The sequence below is a fragment of the Phocoena phocoena genome, chromosome 4 (genome assembly GCF_963924675.1).
Source record: "Phocoena phocoena chromosome 4, mPhoPho1.1, whole genome shotgun sequence".
Classification (NCBI taxonomy): Eukaryota; Metazoa; Chordata; class Mammalia; order Artiodactyla; family Phocoenidae; genus Phocoena; species Phocoena phocoena.
The window spans coordinates 131,520,991-131,535,354 of record NC_089222.1 but is presented as its reverse complement, the minus strand read 5'-3'; the positions used below and the strand labels follow the sequence as shown (position 1 = coordinate 131,535,354).

The 14,364-nt window shown below is 39.3% G+C and overlaps 1 protein-coding gene across 10 annotated transcripts in view; it reads left to right on the top strand.

Moving 5' to 3' along the window:
• Nucleotides 1-14,364, top strand: part of GRIK1 (glutamate ionotropic receptor kainate type subunit 1) — a 419,735-nt gene that overhangs the window by 299,689 nt on the left and 105,682 nt on the right. For all 10 annotated transcript variants that reach the window (XM_065876420.1, XM_065876425.1, XM_065876424.1 and 7 more), the window contains one exon: nucleotides 7,423-7,566. In XM_065876420.1, the coding sequence (XP_065732492.1) occupies nucleotides 7,423-7,566 (144 nt within the window). The remainder of the gene's footprint in view (nucleotides 1-7,422; nucleotides 7,567-14,364) is intronic.

Sequence of the window (14,364 nt, the reverse complement as noted above, 5' to 3'; positions counted from 1 at the left end):
AGGATCCCATGCTCAAGGTCTCTGTTTTTTTAAACCTGAAATAACTCAAAATACACAAAGAGATCTGAAAGATAATGATAGAAAGTATTTTGGTACAAATGAGTCTTAGGATGATTTGAAACATTGCTTTGAATAAGAATAAGTAGAGAATACCCAGGGAAATACTAGGCTTCTGAAAAGGAAGAAGAAAAGCTAAAGAAAGAGAGAGAAAATGAGGGAGAGGGAGCGAGTGAGCGAGAGAGAAAGAGGTGCTAATTTTGGGGTTTTTTTTTTTCCTGCTGGATTTATAATTCCAGTGTGTTCAAATATGATTCAAAATCTTCTGGCCATACCCCAAGCCCACCTCCCAAACAAGATCTCTATCACAGGATGAGGTTTTTACCTATGCTTGGTATGTACGCCTAAAAGTTATAGTTTGGAGCTATATTAACACAGATTGTGGATTCACAACAAACATTAAATATTCATCACAAGTATGGCTTAATGTAGCAAAGAAGTGCCTGTTCCCTTCAGTTATACTGAGCTGACACAACAGTTTGTACATACTGACTGAGATGAAGCAAACCACTGAATGAGGGAGATAGAGCCATTCCATTCTCACCCAATCAGGCCCAGCGGTCCTGTGGACAGGAAGCATGGCAGAGCCAAGTTCCCAGTGGATGAGAGATCCCATTCAGTCTAGAGTTTCTCATTGTCTTTTCATCTAACCAGAGGGGTCTCTGTTATTATTGCTGTTATTGTTATTATAATAAACTATAAAAAGGAAATGGGGATTTATTAGGACAGAAGACGGTGGCTCACCAGGTTGCTCTAAAATTGGGTACAGTAGCTATGTTAGGGCATGACATTATTAGTCAAAAACAGTGGTAGCACTCAGTTGCCCACTAGTAGTCGGATCCCATCGTCATTTCAAGATAGAGCCTTGAAATTGATCCTGTGAAGCATAGTGTTGACCTTTATTTATCCAAAGAGTCCATTTTGCAGTTCACTGTTTCCTTTTGGCTTCTAGTAGAGGCAGCTAATTTGGGGATATAGAAACAGAGTCACAGAAAGTTTAAAGGACAAGTATAAGGGCATCCAAAGGACTGATCATTGAGTCAAGAGAGCATACCCCAAGTCCCCAAGCCTGGGCCCAGTGCTAACAGGTCTTTGTTCTCAAATTGCCTCTGTACTCAAACTCTTTCTTCTCTACCTTAAAGTTAAAAAGTCCTTTGGTTTCAATCCCACTGGGCCTATATATCTCAGGTCCAGCATTCCATTCATTCTTGCATCTCCAGGATTTGCTGCTTCCATTGCCTAGAACCTTCCCCTCTTCAGGTTTGCTCAAATGCTACCTCACCGGAGACACCTTCTATGAACCTGCTACCTAATATAGTAAGTCCCCTTCCTGTTATTCCCCCTCTCCTAACCTGCTTTACCTTTCTCTGTAGCCCTTATGACAATACGTCATATTTATATTTGTTCGTTGTCATCCCCTATAACAACATAAACTCCATGAAGCTGGAGATTTTGTCTTTTCGTGTTCTGCTCTATTCCCAGCACCAGGAAAGGACTGGCACAGAGCAGATCTTCAATAAATATGTATTTAATAAAGGAATTAATGTGCTAAACAAATATGAATTGAGGTCTACTAAGACTCAAGATATTAAATGAAAAATACTCATGTAGGCCTGAAATAATACTGCAAATTTCAAAGAGAGCTTCTATAAATGAGAAATGGACATGATTAGTAAATAGATTATTCTAAAGTAATAATATTATTTGAAAAATTAGCCATAGACTAACCACTATTAATATTTAAGTAATACCCTATTATAATAGAATTTCTTTCTCCTAAATCACACACATTATCCCACCATTCTCCAAAGGGAATTTCCCTGTAGCCCTTTATAGTCATATTTTTCTGTGTGCTGCATACATACACAGATGTACATACGAATATATAATATAGGAATTTTTCTAACTTATGTATTTTTACTTTCCACCTGCTTATCTATTTTCCTCTTCAAAGTTTTAACTATTAAGAATTTCTTAGAACGTCATACACTAAAAATATCCTCAAAGAATAGTATTATGTCAAAACACATCCAAATCTAAAAATAAGAAGAAGTTTAAGAAACATAAATTTAATTAGAGAAAAAATATTGACTTTAAAAAACAGGGTTACGGGCTTCCCTGGTGGCTCAGTGGTTGAGAGTCCACCTGCCGATACAGGGGACACGGGTTCGTGCCCCAGTCCAGGAAGATCCCACATGCAGTGGAGTGGCTGGGCCCGTGAGCCATGGCCGTTGAGCCTGTACATCTGGAGCCTGTGCTCCACAACGGGAGAGGCCACAACAGTGAGAGGCCCGAGTACCGCAAAAAAATAAAAACCAAAAACAGGGTTAAAATTGAGTTAAGAAAACTGTTACTGAGTCAATAGAGTTCAAAAATAGTGAAACTCATTATTTGAAAACATCTTGAGATATTAAAAAAAGTGTTTTATCAACCAAAATGTTAATTAACTTTCTTGAAGTTTAGAGTGATTTTGTAAAATCTACTTCATTCCTTTTCTCTATGTTTAAATTTCTCTCAGCATTTGGGCTAATTCGATCTATTGGCTTTTGAGGATAGACTAGAGTAATGGAGTGGCCCATTCTCAGATGGAGTCTTCTCTGATTTTGAACCTAAAATTGTGTATGATTCAATACTGCAGAGTCATGGGAACAGCCAAACATCGATGTCATCTGCCTTCCCAGTTCTTCAAATGCACTCATGATGAGTAGTTAAGTCAGTACCCTTATCTTACATCTAAGTCTTTCTTATAATGATCCACAGAGAAGACCACTTTGAGTGTCCACCCTGAGTGTCCACTGTTACCCTTGTGATGAAAGACAATAGGCAGTGAGTTTCAGTAGAAAAAGCAAGATCTTTCCAGATAAGGAAAACCTAGTTTTTAGTCTTTGCTATATCCCTAAATAACTAAATAACCTAAATTATTTAGTCTTTCTGAACCTCCTAGCTCATCTGTAAATCTCTATAATAATACTTTACAGTGTTACTTTACAAATTAAATCAGATAACATATATAAAGCCTTTAGGAACATAGAATTGAATTTATTTGATGATACCTGCTGTTCTGCCAATTTGTAGTCAATCAAAGGAGAACAAAAGACATTCTGAAATACAGAGGCAGAATTATTATTCTGTCTTATTGAAGCCAGAATCCATTTATTTACAAGAGACACATTCCTCAGTTTGCACATATAGCCCAAGGTTGCTTATTCCCTGGGACATGTGTGACCTTGTATGACCAGTAGCATCACTCAGGTCTGTTTTCCAACTCCACATATAGTTCTCTTTCCCCTATTCCTGTCTTTCTCAAAAGCTGGCAAATACTCATTGAGGCTCACAATATGCCAACTTCTGGGCCAGTCCTCACTGGACATGTCAGAGCTGCAGTCCTAATTACTGAATTTCTAGACTGTGAGTACATGGTGATATCTTTGCTACCTTCCACAACCTGTTTCTAAACCCCAGCTCTCTCTTTAGTTGCTCTCCCCTACTTCCTGCGTGCTCACCACCTCTCCTAGCACTTTTGTACCCTCAGAAGCATCCACCCCCACCAGCTTTTGCTCCCTAGCAGGGCTCATATAGGCAAAACACTAGTCCTCCCACCCTTATCAGAATCCTCATTACTTCAAGAGGCATGTCTCAGAAAAGAGGGAAACCAGCTAATTCATACTAAGAGACAAATTTCTGTTACCTCTATGCTGTGGGTGAGATATTTGCATTGTAATAGAGGAAACTGTTAACACCATGAAAGAAAGGAAATTCAGGAAATGAGGGGGATGAGGTATTATTTTAAAGTATTTCCCTCCTAGAGAACTGACTTGTCTATCCATATCAGGTTAGTGAGAACGTTTCTAAATTTGGAGAGAAAATGGGAAATCTATACTTTTTGCTCATTTGCTTTCCAAAGGCTAGGTCTCCCTATCTCCTCTAGCTTTCTCCAACAACAGTTACATACCAGGCAGGCAGATAAATGTGGAGACTCCATAGGGCCATATCATGTTTTTAGTCCTCATCCCTAAGGTGACATAGCATCTCATTGTTTTGTATTGGGGTCTCCAAGGCCACATTCAGATTTGATGATTTGCTAGGACTCACAGAAATCAGAAAAGATGTTATACTCACAGTTACAGTTTATTACAGTAAAAGGATACAAATTAAAATCAGCAAAGGAAAAACTCACAAAGGACCGAGTCCAGAAGAAACCATGCATGAGCTTCTAGTGGTCCTCTCCCACGACAGTTGCATTGAGAGTGCTTTATTCTCACAGCAAAGATGTGTGACAACATGATGAAGTGTTGCCAACAGGGAAGCTCATCTGAGCCTTGGTGTCCAGGGATTTTATGTGTGTGGGGCGGGGGGGTGGTCAGTCACATAGGCATAGAGCACCTACACAGCTGACTTTAGTTGGTCTCCAGCCACTCCAGAGGTCAAACTGATATGGCATGGTCCAGAGCCCCAAGTGAACAAAAACAGGCATTCATCATAAATCACACTGTTAGCATAAACTATTTGCATTACCCAAGACCCCAGGGATACAACGATACTCTGATCAGACAGGATATTTTAAGGAGGTAATCTCCCCGAAGCCAGTCAAAGGCTAATCCTTTCTTCGGAATGTGCAGAGATTGAGTATCCTGAGCCCTCTGAGTTAATCCTTTATTGCACATCATTGTAATAACCAAAACATTGTGCATTGGCAAGAAGCCCACTTTCAATATGCCTGTTTCATGACACATGTTGTTGCAAAAAGCTTCTCTTACAGGCGTTGAGCACTGTGGTCTCTTCCAGGCTTTAGATGCAAATAAAATGTGAACACAAACATATTTGAAACACAAGCCAGTTTTTTTTTTTTTTTTTACATTTACCTAAAATGACTTCAGAGTTGCTGTTTGGTAAGCAGGCCTCCAGCATAAAACTGAAAAGGGGAGGAAATTCAGTGGTAGTTCATTTGTGCTATAAAATACTTAAATATCTCCTCAATTTAAGAAAACACTTTATGACAAGGGGAAGCATAGTTTAAGAATAAATGTGTTTTTTTCCTTGAATTTGGAAAGCACTGGTCAGGCCTATAGTTTTGAATCTTGTTATTACCTGGCCCAGTGTAGAGACAGCCTTGACAAAAAAAATTAAAATCCTAGTCTCTACGTTAAGTTTATGGAAAAGTTAGATCATTGGAATTCCTCTCCTCACACTTCTCTATCAAATCAATCAGCCAGTTAGTGAATATATATACCAAAGTGTTTCAAAAAGGCATATTGCACTGCTAAAAAGGTCCAGGTCCCCATAGCATAGTGGTTAAGGGCATGAGCTCTGAAATCTAAATTTTAATCCTGAGATGGAATCTTCATTCCTTGCTTTACTGGCTACATAACTTTAGGCAAGTTATTAAAGTTGTTTCCTATATCTCCAAGCCTCAATTTCTCTGTCTGTAAAATGGGGACAATACCTACCTCAAAGGTTTAACTTCAGTAATTAAAGGAGACAATTTGTAAAATGCTTATAGTGCCTGGCATGTAGTTAATCATCAATGGATATTGACCACTGTTGACTTATTATTATAATCATTAAATCATCAGACAAATAGTTGGTTTAGAAGCAGTTCAGCTTTGTGGTTGAGAGCATAAACTCTAACACCAACTTCCTGCATTTGAATCTTGGCTTTCCCACACTAGTTTGGGGGCAATATTTAACCTTGTCAATTCTTCATCCATAAAGGAGTAGAAGTCATGGTGAAGATTAAACGTTTTCAAAATATTTGAAATAGCACCTGACATATGAGTGCTCAATAAATGCCAACTATTATGATAGATTACATTTTTAACAGTCTCATCTGTCAATAGATTAGCCTTAGACTAGTCACTTAATTTCCCTTTCTGATCTATAAAATGGATTATATCAGTCTTGAACTGACATGACCAGAATATTTTTAAGCTTTAACAATTATCACCATCACAGCTTCTATATATCACTCATATTAAGTATGAGTGAAGCAATTAATCTTAGAAATACATCATAAAACCTTGGGATTATACAGTTTTCACAAAAGTGTATTTTATTTTAAGCATGAAATAATATTAATTCCTTCAGCAAACATTTATTAAACAACTTTTATGTGTCAAGAACTGTGCTAGCCACTAAACAATGAAGTTGAGCACTTTTATCAAGAAAGAGATGTAAAAACAATAAGTATAGTATATGGAAAATGCAGTGATAGAGATTGCACAGGATAATAAGTATTCAAAGTAGAGATATTCTCTGGACTCAAAGATTAATAGAATGCAAGATGTAGTTCCCCTTATTTTCCCTTTCTACCTCCATCAAGACATGTTCAATAAATGATGAATAAATATATGTTGAATAAATCAACTGATTTTGGAAAACTGCATGATAATCTTCATTATAAGAGCTAGATTCTTGGTTTAACTACCCAATTACTGGCTATATGTATGACCTTGCACAAATCAATATACTGTCTGGAGGTCAATTTCCTACATAATAAATAGTTTAATCCATCTATTCTGCTTATTTTGTGGGGTTGTTGAGAATTTCAAATGAGCTAATATATTTGAAGTTGCTATGAAAATCCTCAAGTAAAATATGAAGGTATCATAAGATTTTATCCTTAAAGAAAACCACAGGGCAGTATATTTTATAAAATGCTGAGCGCATTATGTGAAATTTTGCAAATGAGAGAAATTTCATGAGGAGTTGAAGAATATGTCCAGCTCCCCAAAGGAATGACTACTTATAATCTCTATCAGGAAAGTAAGTGCTAACAAGAGTACATATTTTCTGAGGAAGTTCCACATGTCTGTTCTTCAGAAGGTCTCTTCAAATCTGCCATTGAATTTCACTCTATGACTACAACCTTCTTGACTCTGGTAAATGGAAGTGTCCTAACATGAGTATCCTTATCTGAAAATCTCATGTTAATTTTACTCACAGCACTTTCTTTCTACCAAATATAAACAAGTAAATAGACTGATAGATAGGTAAATACTAAGAAACAGAATCCAATATTGAACCTCTAACTCAATGTAGTTGATCTTAACATTGGGCTTACCATCAGATACTCCAAAAATATTTGTTCCTTGAGTCAAGTCTTTTGTGGCTGATCCAAGTTCCATTTCTTTTTTCTTTTTAAGAACTTAAAACAAAGCAGAGCCATGACTACAATTTTTTCTGGCATATCAGGTATTATTTTAGAGAAAAATATAGTTATTGGAGAATGAGAGGTGTTCAACTGGAGAATAAATGCCTGCTGAGTTCAGAAAAATAGAAGATAAGGAAGCAGGCAGGGTGATTACGCAGGTAAAGGAAGCTAAGCAAAGGTGGAATTGAAGATGTGGTGTGTGTCTTCCTCCACAGACTGAAGCGGCTCTGATGTATGATGCTGTGTACATGGTGGCCATTGCCTCCCACCGGGCTTCCCAGCTGACTGTCAGCTCCCTACAGTGCCATCGACACAAGCCATGGCGCCTTGGACCCAGATTTATGAACCTGATCAAAGAGGCAAGTGATGCTTGTTCACAGTTCAGTTCTTCCTTTGGCTTAGTGCTTCTGGACTTGTCCAAGTGGTGAGGTCCTTGCCATTTGGCTCTGTTGGCATGATGTCTATAAGAGATGAGAAGGCATCATCAACCAGTCTGCTGGGGATTCACTGTTAAAAGTTTGTCTAGAAAACTGTCAGGAACTTTCCAGTGTGATGCTGAGAAGCTTTAAAAAGCTACCAGAACATAACATTCACCATCCTTTATTTCAACTATAACCCCAGCTGCTGCTGGTCCTCCACATATGTACAAAATAGCTAGCAGGTGCTTATTCTATGGCCTGTTGAGTCAAGGGGTAGGTTGGTCCATCTCTGAAGAGTACCAGAGATAATTCCCATGTTGTCAGCCTCTAGTGCCTCTAGTCCTAGTGGTTTCCTAAGTCTTGGGTTTTACAGGACTGAACAAAAAGACCTCTTTGTTCTAATGATATACTAATTATTTCGCCATTTGTCAGCTAGCTGGAAAAGTCTGATACCTTTCAAAACCTACCACATGTACTAAAGGATTTTCAAGAGTACAGTGTTTGCAAAAGAAAAGAATTCTCACTGCTATTTCAGGGCAATAGCCCTGAAATCTTGGGCATCCATTCCTTTCCTCTAAGGCTAGTTGACTTCCCTTCACCAGACCCTGTTCTAAGATCCTGCGATGCCTTATAGACATGTATTCTTGATTATCTTTGACCCCAACACACATTCCAGAGTGTGTCTGGACTTGACAAGATGAAATAAGGTACTTGGGGGCAGCCGGGCCTGACTGAGGATACACCATACGCTGTGATGCTGTTCTAATGCTTTCTCTATGGGATGCAGAGATTTACCTCTCAAGTGAAGAGTATCTTTATTCCTTTCTGTACTGGAGTAGGATGGGGTGAGACAAAGCCATAAAAGAGAAGAGTGGCAGGGAACATAGTGCAAGAGAAGAATGCCCAGCCAAAAGCAAGGGAGAAATCTAAAGAAAGATACCTACTTAGGTCTTTATCTCTGCTAGTCTCTTCAGCACCTACAGACCCCTCTTCAGGCTCTTCAATCTACTTCCTCATTGAAGGCTGGCTCTGATCCATAAGGGTCAGGACCAGAGAGACAGGCAGTATGAAGGTTAATACTACCCAGGCTCCAAACCAAGGTTATTTACAAGGCTGGGACTGAAGTATGGCTAACAGCAAAGAAGTGCCTTGGGCACACAGTTTAAGGAGGCACTTACTCACAAGGTTGAACCCTGCACTTCCAAGAGACTGAGAGAGAGTGCTTCCTTAAATTATGTGCCCTGGGTCCCTCTCTTACCTCATCCTATTCCTGGCGTGGTTATTTGGGTTTAAATTCCAGCTCCACCAACACTTATGAGCAATGTAACCTGGATAAGTTACTTAAACTCCTTGTGTCTCAGTTTTCTCACCTGTAAAATGGGAATAAAATCTTCTATCTCACAGCATTATTGTGAGGATAAAAAGTAAAGTTAACACTTGTGAAGAACAGTGCAGCAACACAGTAAGAATCTGAAACATTAGCTATTCTCTTACCATTGGAATGGACCACTCATAACAGCTCTTGTTCAGTTCTACTGAGGATGATGCCAGGAATTTAAAACTGGCAACAGAAACAACAATAGAGAAATCACAAATAGGCATAAAATGACCCGTTCGGACAGCTACATACATCTGACATACTGTGCCTAATAGGAAAACATCACACAGCCTCTCCTCTCCCTGCAGCGATCATAGTTATGTCCTGAATCGCCATCCTGATCACCTTGATCTTTAACAAGAAAACAGCTGGATTCCTTTTATCTCATACCAGTGCAAGGAGAGGCATGAGACAACATGAAAGCTTGGGATCAAACACTCTGGAACACCCTAAGCACCTTTTTTCTTGTACTTAAGTTGCATAAGAAGGTGAAATTACCAAGTGATCTTTAGATACGTTTAAAGAAATAATGAGCTCTAAGATGAGGGACCACATTGAAAGCAAGAAAGCATTTGACATTCAGTTACTCCAAAGAACAAATTCCCCATTCTCAGGCTCCACAGCTGGGGGTAGAAGGGGAGATGCATTAGAAACCTTGTGTTCATCTTTTCTTTTGTCTCCTGAGTCACGATGCCTTATACTGCCTTTGGCAGGGTGTAGGCATCTGCAGAGAAAATGGGAAAGCTGGTTAACCAGGAGTAATGCCACAGCCTGTTGAAAGACTGGCACTGAGGGAATTCTGAGACAAGCTAAAACATGCAGAAGTGAGAAAATGCAGATATTTCTTTCAGTGAGTACCTAATACAACAAAACGTTGCAGCTATCAGGTTTTATTAGGAAACATGAAATAAAGCACTTGGTCCTAAAACTTCCCCTGATCCTTTCTTTTAGTAACTATCATTTTCTAAATGATTTCCAAAACTATAATCAGAAATAATGTAAATAGGCAAGTCAGCAGATTGAATTTATGGTGAAGATCAAATTCATCACAGGAGGTAAGATTGAATTTACGGGGTGAAGATCAAATTCGTCACAGGAGGTAAACTTCCCGAGCAGAGAGGTATTTGTGTGTGCACTAACCCCTGGTAATTCCACACATCATTTAGAATCAGTAAGCCTTTCAGACAGATCTCTCAGGCTATCTACTTTTCAGTGTTTTTAGGCTGACCAGAAAGAGAGAAAGACTTAAAGAATATTTCAAACATGATAGGGTGTGTTATAGTGTTATCTCTCTGGGCATTTGTTAAGCAAATACATATTAAGAAATTATAAATTCCCATTCAACAAGAATTACTGGGACTCCATTATATAAGTAATATTAACTTGGTGCTCTAAGGGATATTTCCCCAAAATTACAAGATGTGGTTTCTCCTGTCTACTAATATAAATTCTATGTAGTGGAGGAATAGCAGGCTTCATCTGAAGATTTCATTTGAACCCACACTCTTCAGCAGGATATGCAAGGCCCCTAGTGATCTGGTTCCTGACCTCCTGTGCCATCTCTCTCATCTCCTGCCTCAATCCCAGCACTTGCTGAACCTATTGTGGCTCCCTGAACTTGTCATATGCTCCTTCCAAATTCTCTTGCCTCTGATTGAAGTGCCTCCCCTGGGTCATCCTTTATGACCCAATTCAAGCACTAGCCCCCATCTGCTGGCCCTGACTCACAAATTCAGGCTCCTCTCCTTTATTACGTCTGTTGTTAGACCATGGTATTTGATTGCATGTCTGTCTCCAAGCTGTGCTTTTCTAGTCTCGATTCCCTAGTCCTTGCACAATGCTGAAGGTAGAATGAGCACCCAATAAATAGATGCCAAACAAGTAGATGAATGGATAAGTGAATGAGTGAACAGCAAAGGAACTGAAGAACATATACAATCTGTGAGCAAGTATTATCGCTCAAACTCCCCGTATATGAATATCATATTCAGACACAATTCAATAAGGCAGAAATCAGGGCCTGGGCTAGACTCGTCTACTGGGGTCCTAGGTTCTAGTGGGGGAGTAAGGCATAGACCAGCCTATTTAACTGTGAACTGAGAATGTAGACCCTGAGATTTAATCAGTTTGCTCTCTGTGTAAACCTAGTCATTTAGCCTCTTTTTTTTTCTCAGTTCCCTCTTCTATAAATTGGGGTTAAAATACCTACTTCACATGTCTATAAGGATTACATTTAATATATGTACAGCCTAGCAAAATGTCTGGCTTACAGTGATTGCTCAAGAAAGGGTAGCTACCATTAAATGGAAGGTCCTTGTTAAAATGTGTATCATACAAGGTGGTGGTCAGGAAGAAATGAGGCAACACGTATAAAACTTTAAGTGTACTGCCTAGCATATGTAAGCACTGCATTCTTGCTGTTGTTATTTGGCAGCATCACTGTTATTATTGAACCTAAGATGAAGTAGCAGCGCTTATAAAAAGAAGGACAGGACCTGGCAGTGGAAAATCAGTCGTTCAATGGAGACAGTCATGCAGCATACAAGCGGCCAAATGCAGTGATGCCAGGGATGGAGGGAGCTTTCAATCATCAAACACACACAACTGTTCAGGAGGGACCCAAAGACATTAGGTAACAATCAGCCATGCTGAGGTAATAGAAAACCCTGGCAAACCACATCTCAGGTCAGTCCGGGAAAGGATAGCTGAATGTGGGGTGAAGAAGCTGAAACACTTCCTGTTTGTAGCCAGAGTTACTCTGGACCCAGAGTAAGTTCAAGCTGGCCATGGGGAAATCAGTGGGAATAGCTGGCAAAGGAGCAAAAAGCACATCAGAGCATCTGGGAGGAAGAGAGTCTGAAATTACAGGTGTTGGGAAGAGCAGTAAATGGTGGGTATGGCAAAATGAATCAGATTTTAGGTTAAATCAGTGGTTCTTAACTATTTTCTGGGTTACAGACCCTATATTAAAACTGATTTAAACCATGTACCTGTTATTCCCACAAAAAGATTTGTTTGAAATCTCAGGGGCCTTACAAACATGCTGGTCTCCTTGAAACTCACGTTATACGCACACAATGGAATATTACTCAGCCACATAAGAGAATGAAATAATGCCATTTGCAGCAACTTGGATGGATCTAGAGGTTATCATACTGAGTAAGTCAGAAAGAGAAAGACAAATACTGTATGATATCACTTATACGTGGAATCTAAAATATGACACAATTAAACATATCTGTGAAACAGAAACAGACTGACAAATACAGAGAACAGACTTGTGGTTGCCAAAGGGGAGAAGAGTGGGAGAGTGAAGGATCGGAAGTTTGGGATTAGCAGATGCAAACTATTACATATGGGATGGATAAGCAACAAGGTCTTACTGTATAGCAACAGGGAACTATATTCAATATCCTGTGATAAACCATAATGGAAAAGAATATGAAAATATATGAAATATATATATATGTATAACTGAATCACTTTGCTGTACAACAGAAATTAACACAACATTGTAAGTCAACTATATGTCAGTGAAATGAAAAAAAAAGTATCTGAACTGAGTATTTAAGGCAGAATTTGGTTGAAAGCATGTTTCAGTATGATGACCAGCAAAAATATAAATGAAACATAAGGAGTTCTGATGGGATCAGATGGAGTGGTCCCACGTGGAAGTGGCGAGAAATGAGTTTACATTAATATGGAAAGACAATTGGTTTCTACCTGAGAAATTCTGCTGAGAATTTCTAATTTTATTGATGATTGATAAAGAAGTCACTGTTCTTCAGGCAGAAACAAAATGATATTTTAGACAGTTTATATTGGTAGCTATATGTAAGTTTGATTGAAACAGAAAAACCTACAATGATTATTGAGGAATTGTGGACATCTTTGTTCAGAAGTAATCATCACTCATAAAGAGCTAAAAGGGAAAAAAAGTTCAAGAGAAATAAACAAATGTTTCTTGAATTAGCCTTAATTTCTCTCCAAAATTTAGACCAAAATGAACTTAGGTCTAAATTCATTCATTTACTTCCCTGTTGGAAAAATCCATCTGGATGTCCTGCTGCCACCCACATATCAACAAATTCCCAAATAGAACCCATCAGTTTTATCTGTTAAAATTATTATCACTACTGTAGGCCCAATGTCAATGAATTATGATGTAACCAGTATATCAAACAAACACAACTAGTGGGACAACAAACAGTTTATTTTGTTCCTACTGCCCATTTAAAATTATTTAGTGAAAATTGCATGGGGACTATGATTTTTTGTTTACTAAGATAATGGCAGTCCTAGAGCTTCTTTAAGTTGAACTTCAACTTATAAATTAGACTATCTAGTCTAAGACATTAATCAAAAGTGCAACTTGATATAACATCATATTTCTCCTCTCCCTGAGCTCTGCTGGAAGACTCTAGGGAAATGGAGGGATGGTGGGCTCTCCTCTTTCTCCTTTCCTTGCTGACTTCCTCACCACACCCTTAGCTACTGGACCTCCTACCAGGCTCAAAAAGTGTTAGGACAACGGTCCCCAAACTTTTTGGCACCAGAGACCGGTTTGGAAGACAATTTTTCCACAGATTGTGGCGGAGGGGGATGGTTCAGGCAGTAATGCCAGTGATGGGGAGCGGCAGATGAAGCCTTGATCACTCACCCTCCGCTCACCTCCTGCTGTGTGGCCCAGTTCCTAACAGGCCACAGACCTGTCTGCGGCCTGGGGGTTAAGGACCCCTGTGTTAGGACACTTTTTGCTTGGCTGGGCTGCTCAGTACTCTCTAAGCTTAGCAGGAAATTCCTACAGTAAGCGGGTGCCCCCGTTAGCCTGGTAGATTTTTAAAGTTTAGAGTTCCTACTGGGCAGGCTCTCCTGATGTTTCTTTGACTCAGACCAGTGGATCCCTGTTTCAGATGGAAGGGTATGGAGAGTTCTCAGCCCCTTGAAATCCAGTAGTACACCTCTTGCTCTTTCTGCTGAAGTCTCCTCACCCTTCTAGACAGTCCTATTGACTATAACCCAAGCCTATCCCACCCAGGTACCATGGATACAAATCTGGTCCACAGGAAATACCTACTCATTCCTTCCATGGTAATTCAGGGAATACCTCTAATTGCAGTGCAGCAGACTTCTGCTTGGCCCATCATTTCAACTGGTCAACTCTATGTAGACTTCTTTTTTCTCTTGGGAGTCACACCATAGTCCACCTCCACTTTCTCATGTTTGCGTCAGCCATTGATCTTCTGCATCTCCAACTGTAGCCAACCTATTTCAGATTTCTCCAAATGGCCTCCTGGAAGCTCCATTCACCAAGAATGGAATTAGAAAACAGTATCCTAAAGACAGAGGGGTGTGAACTC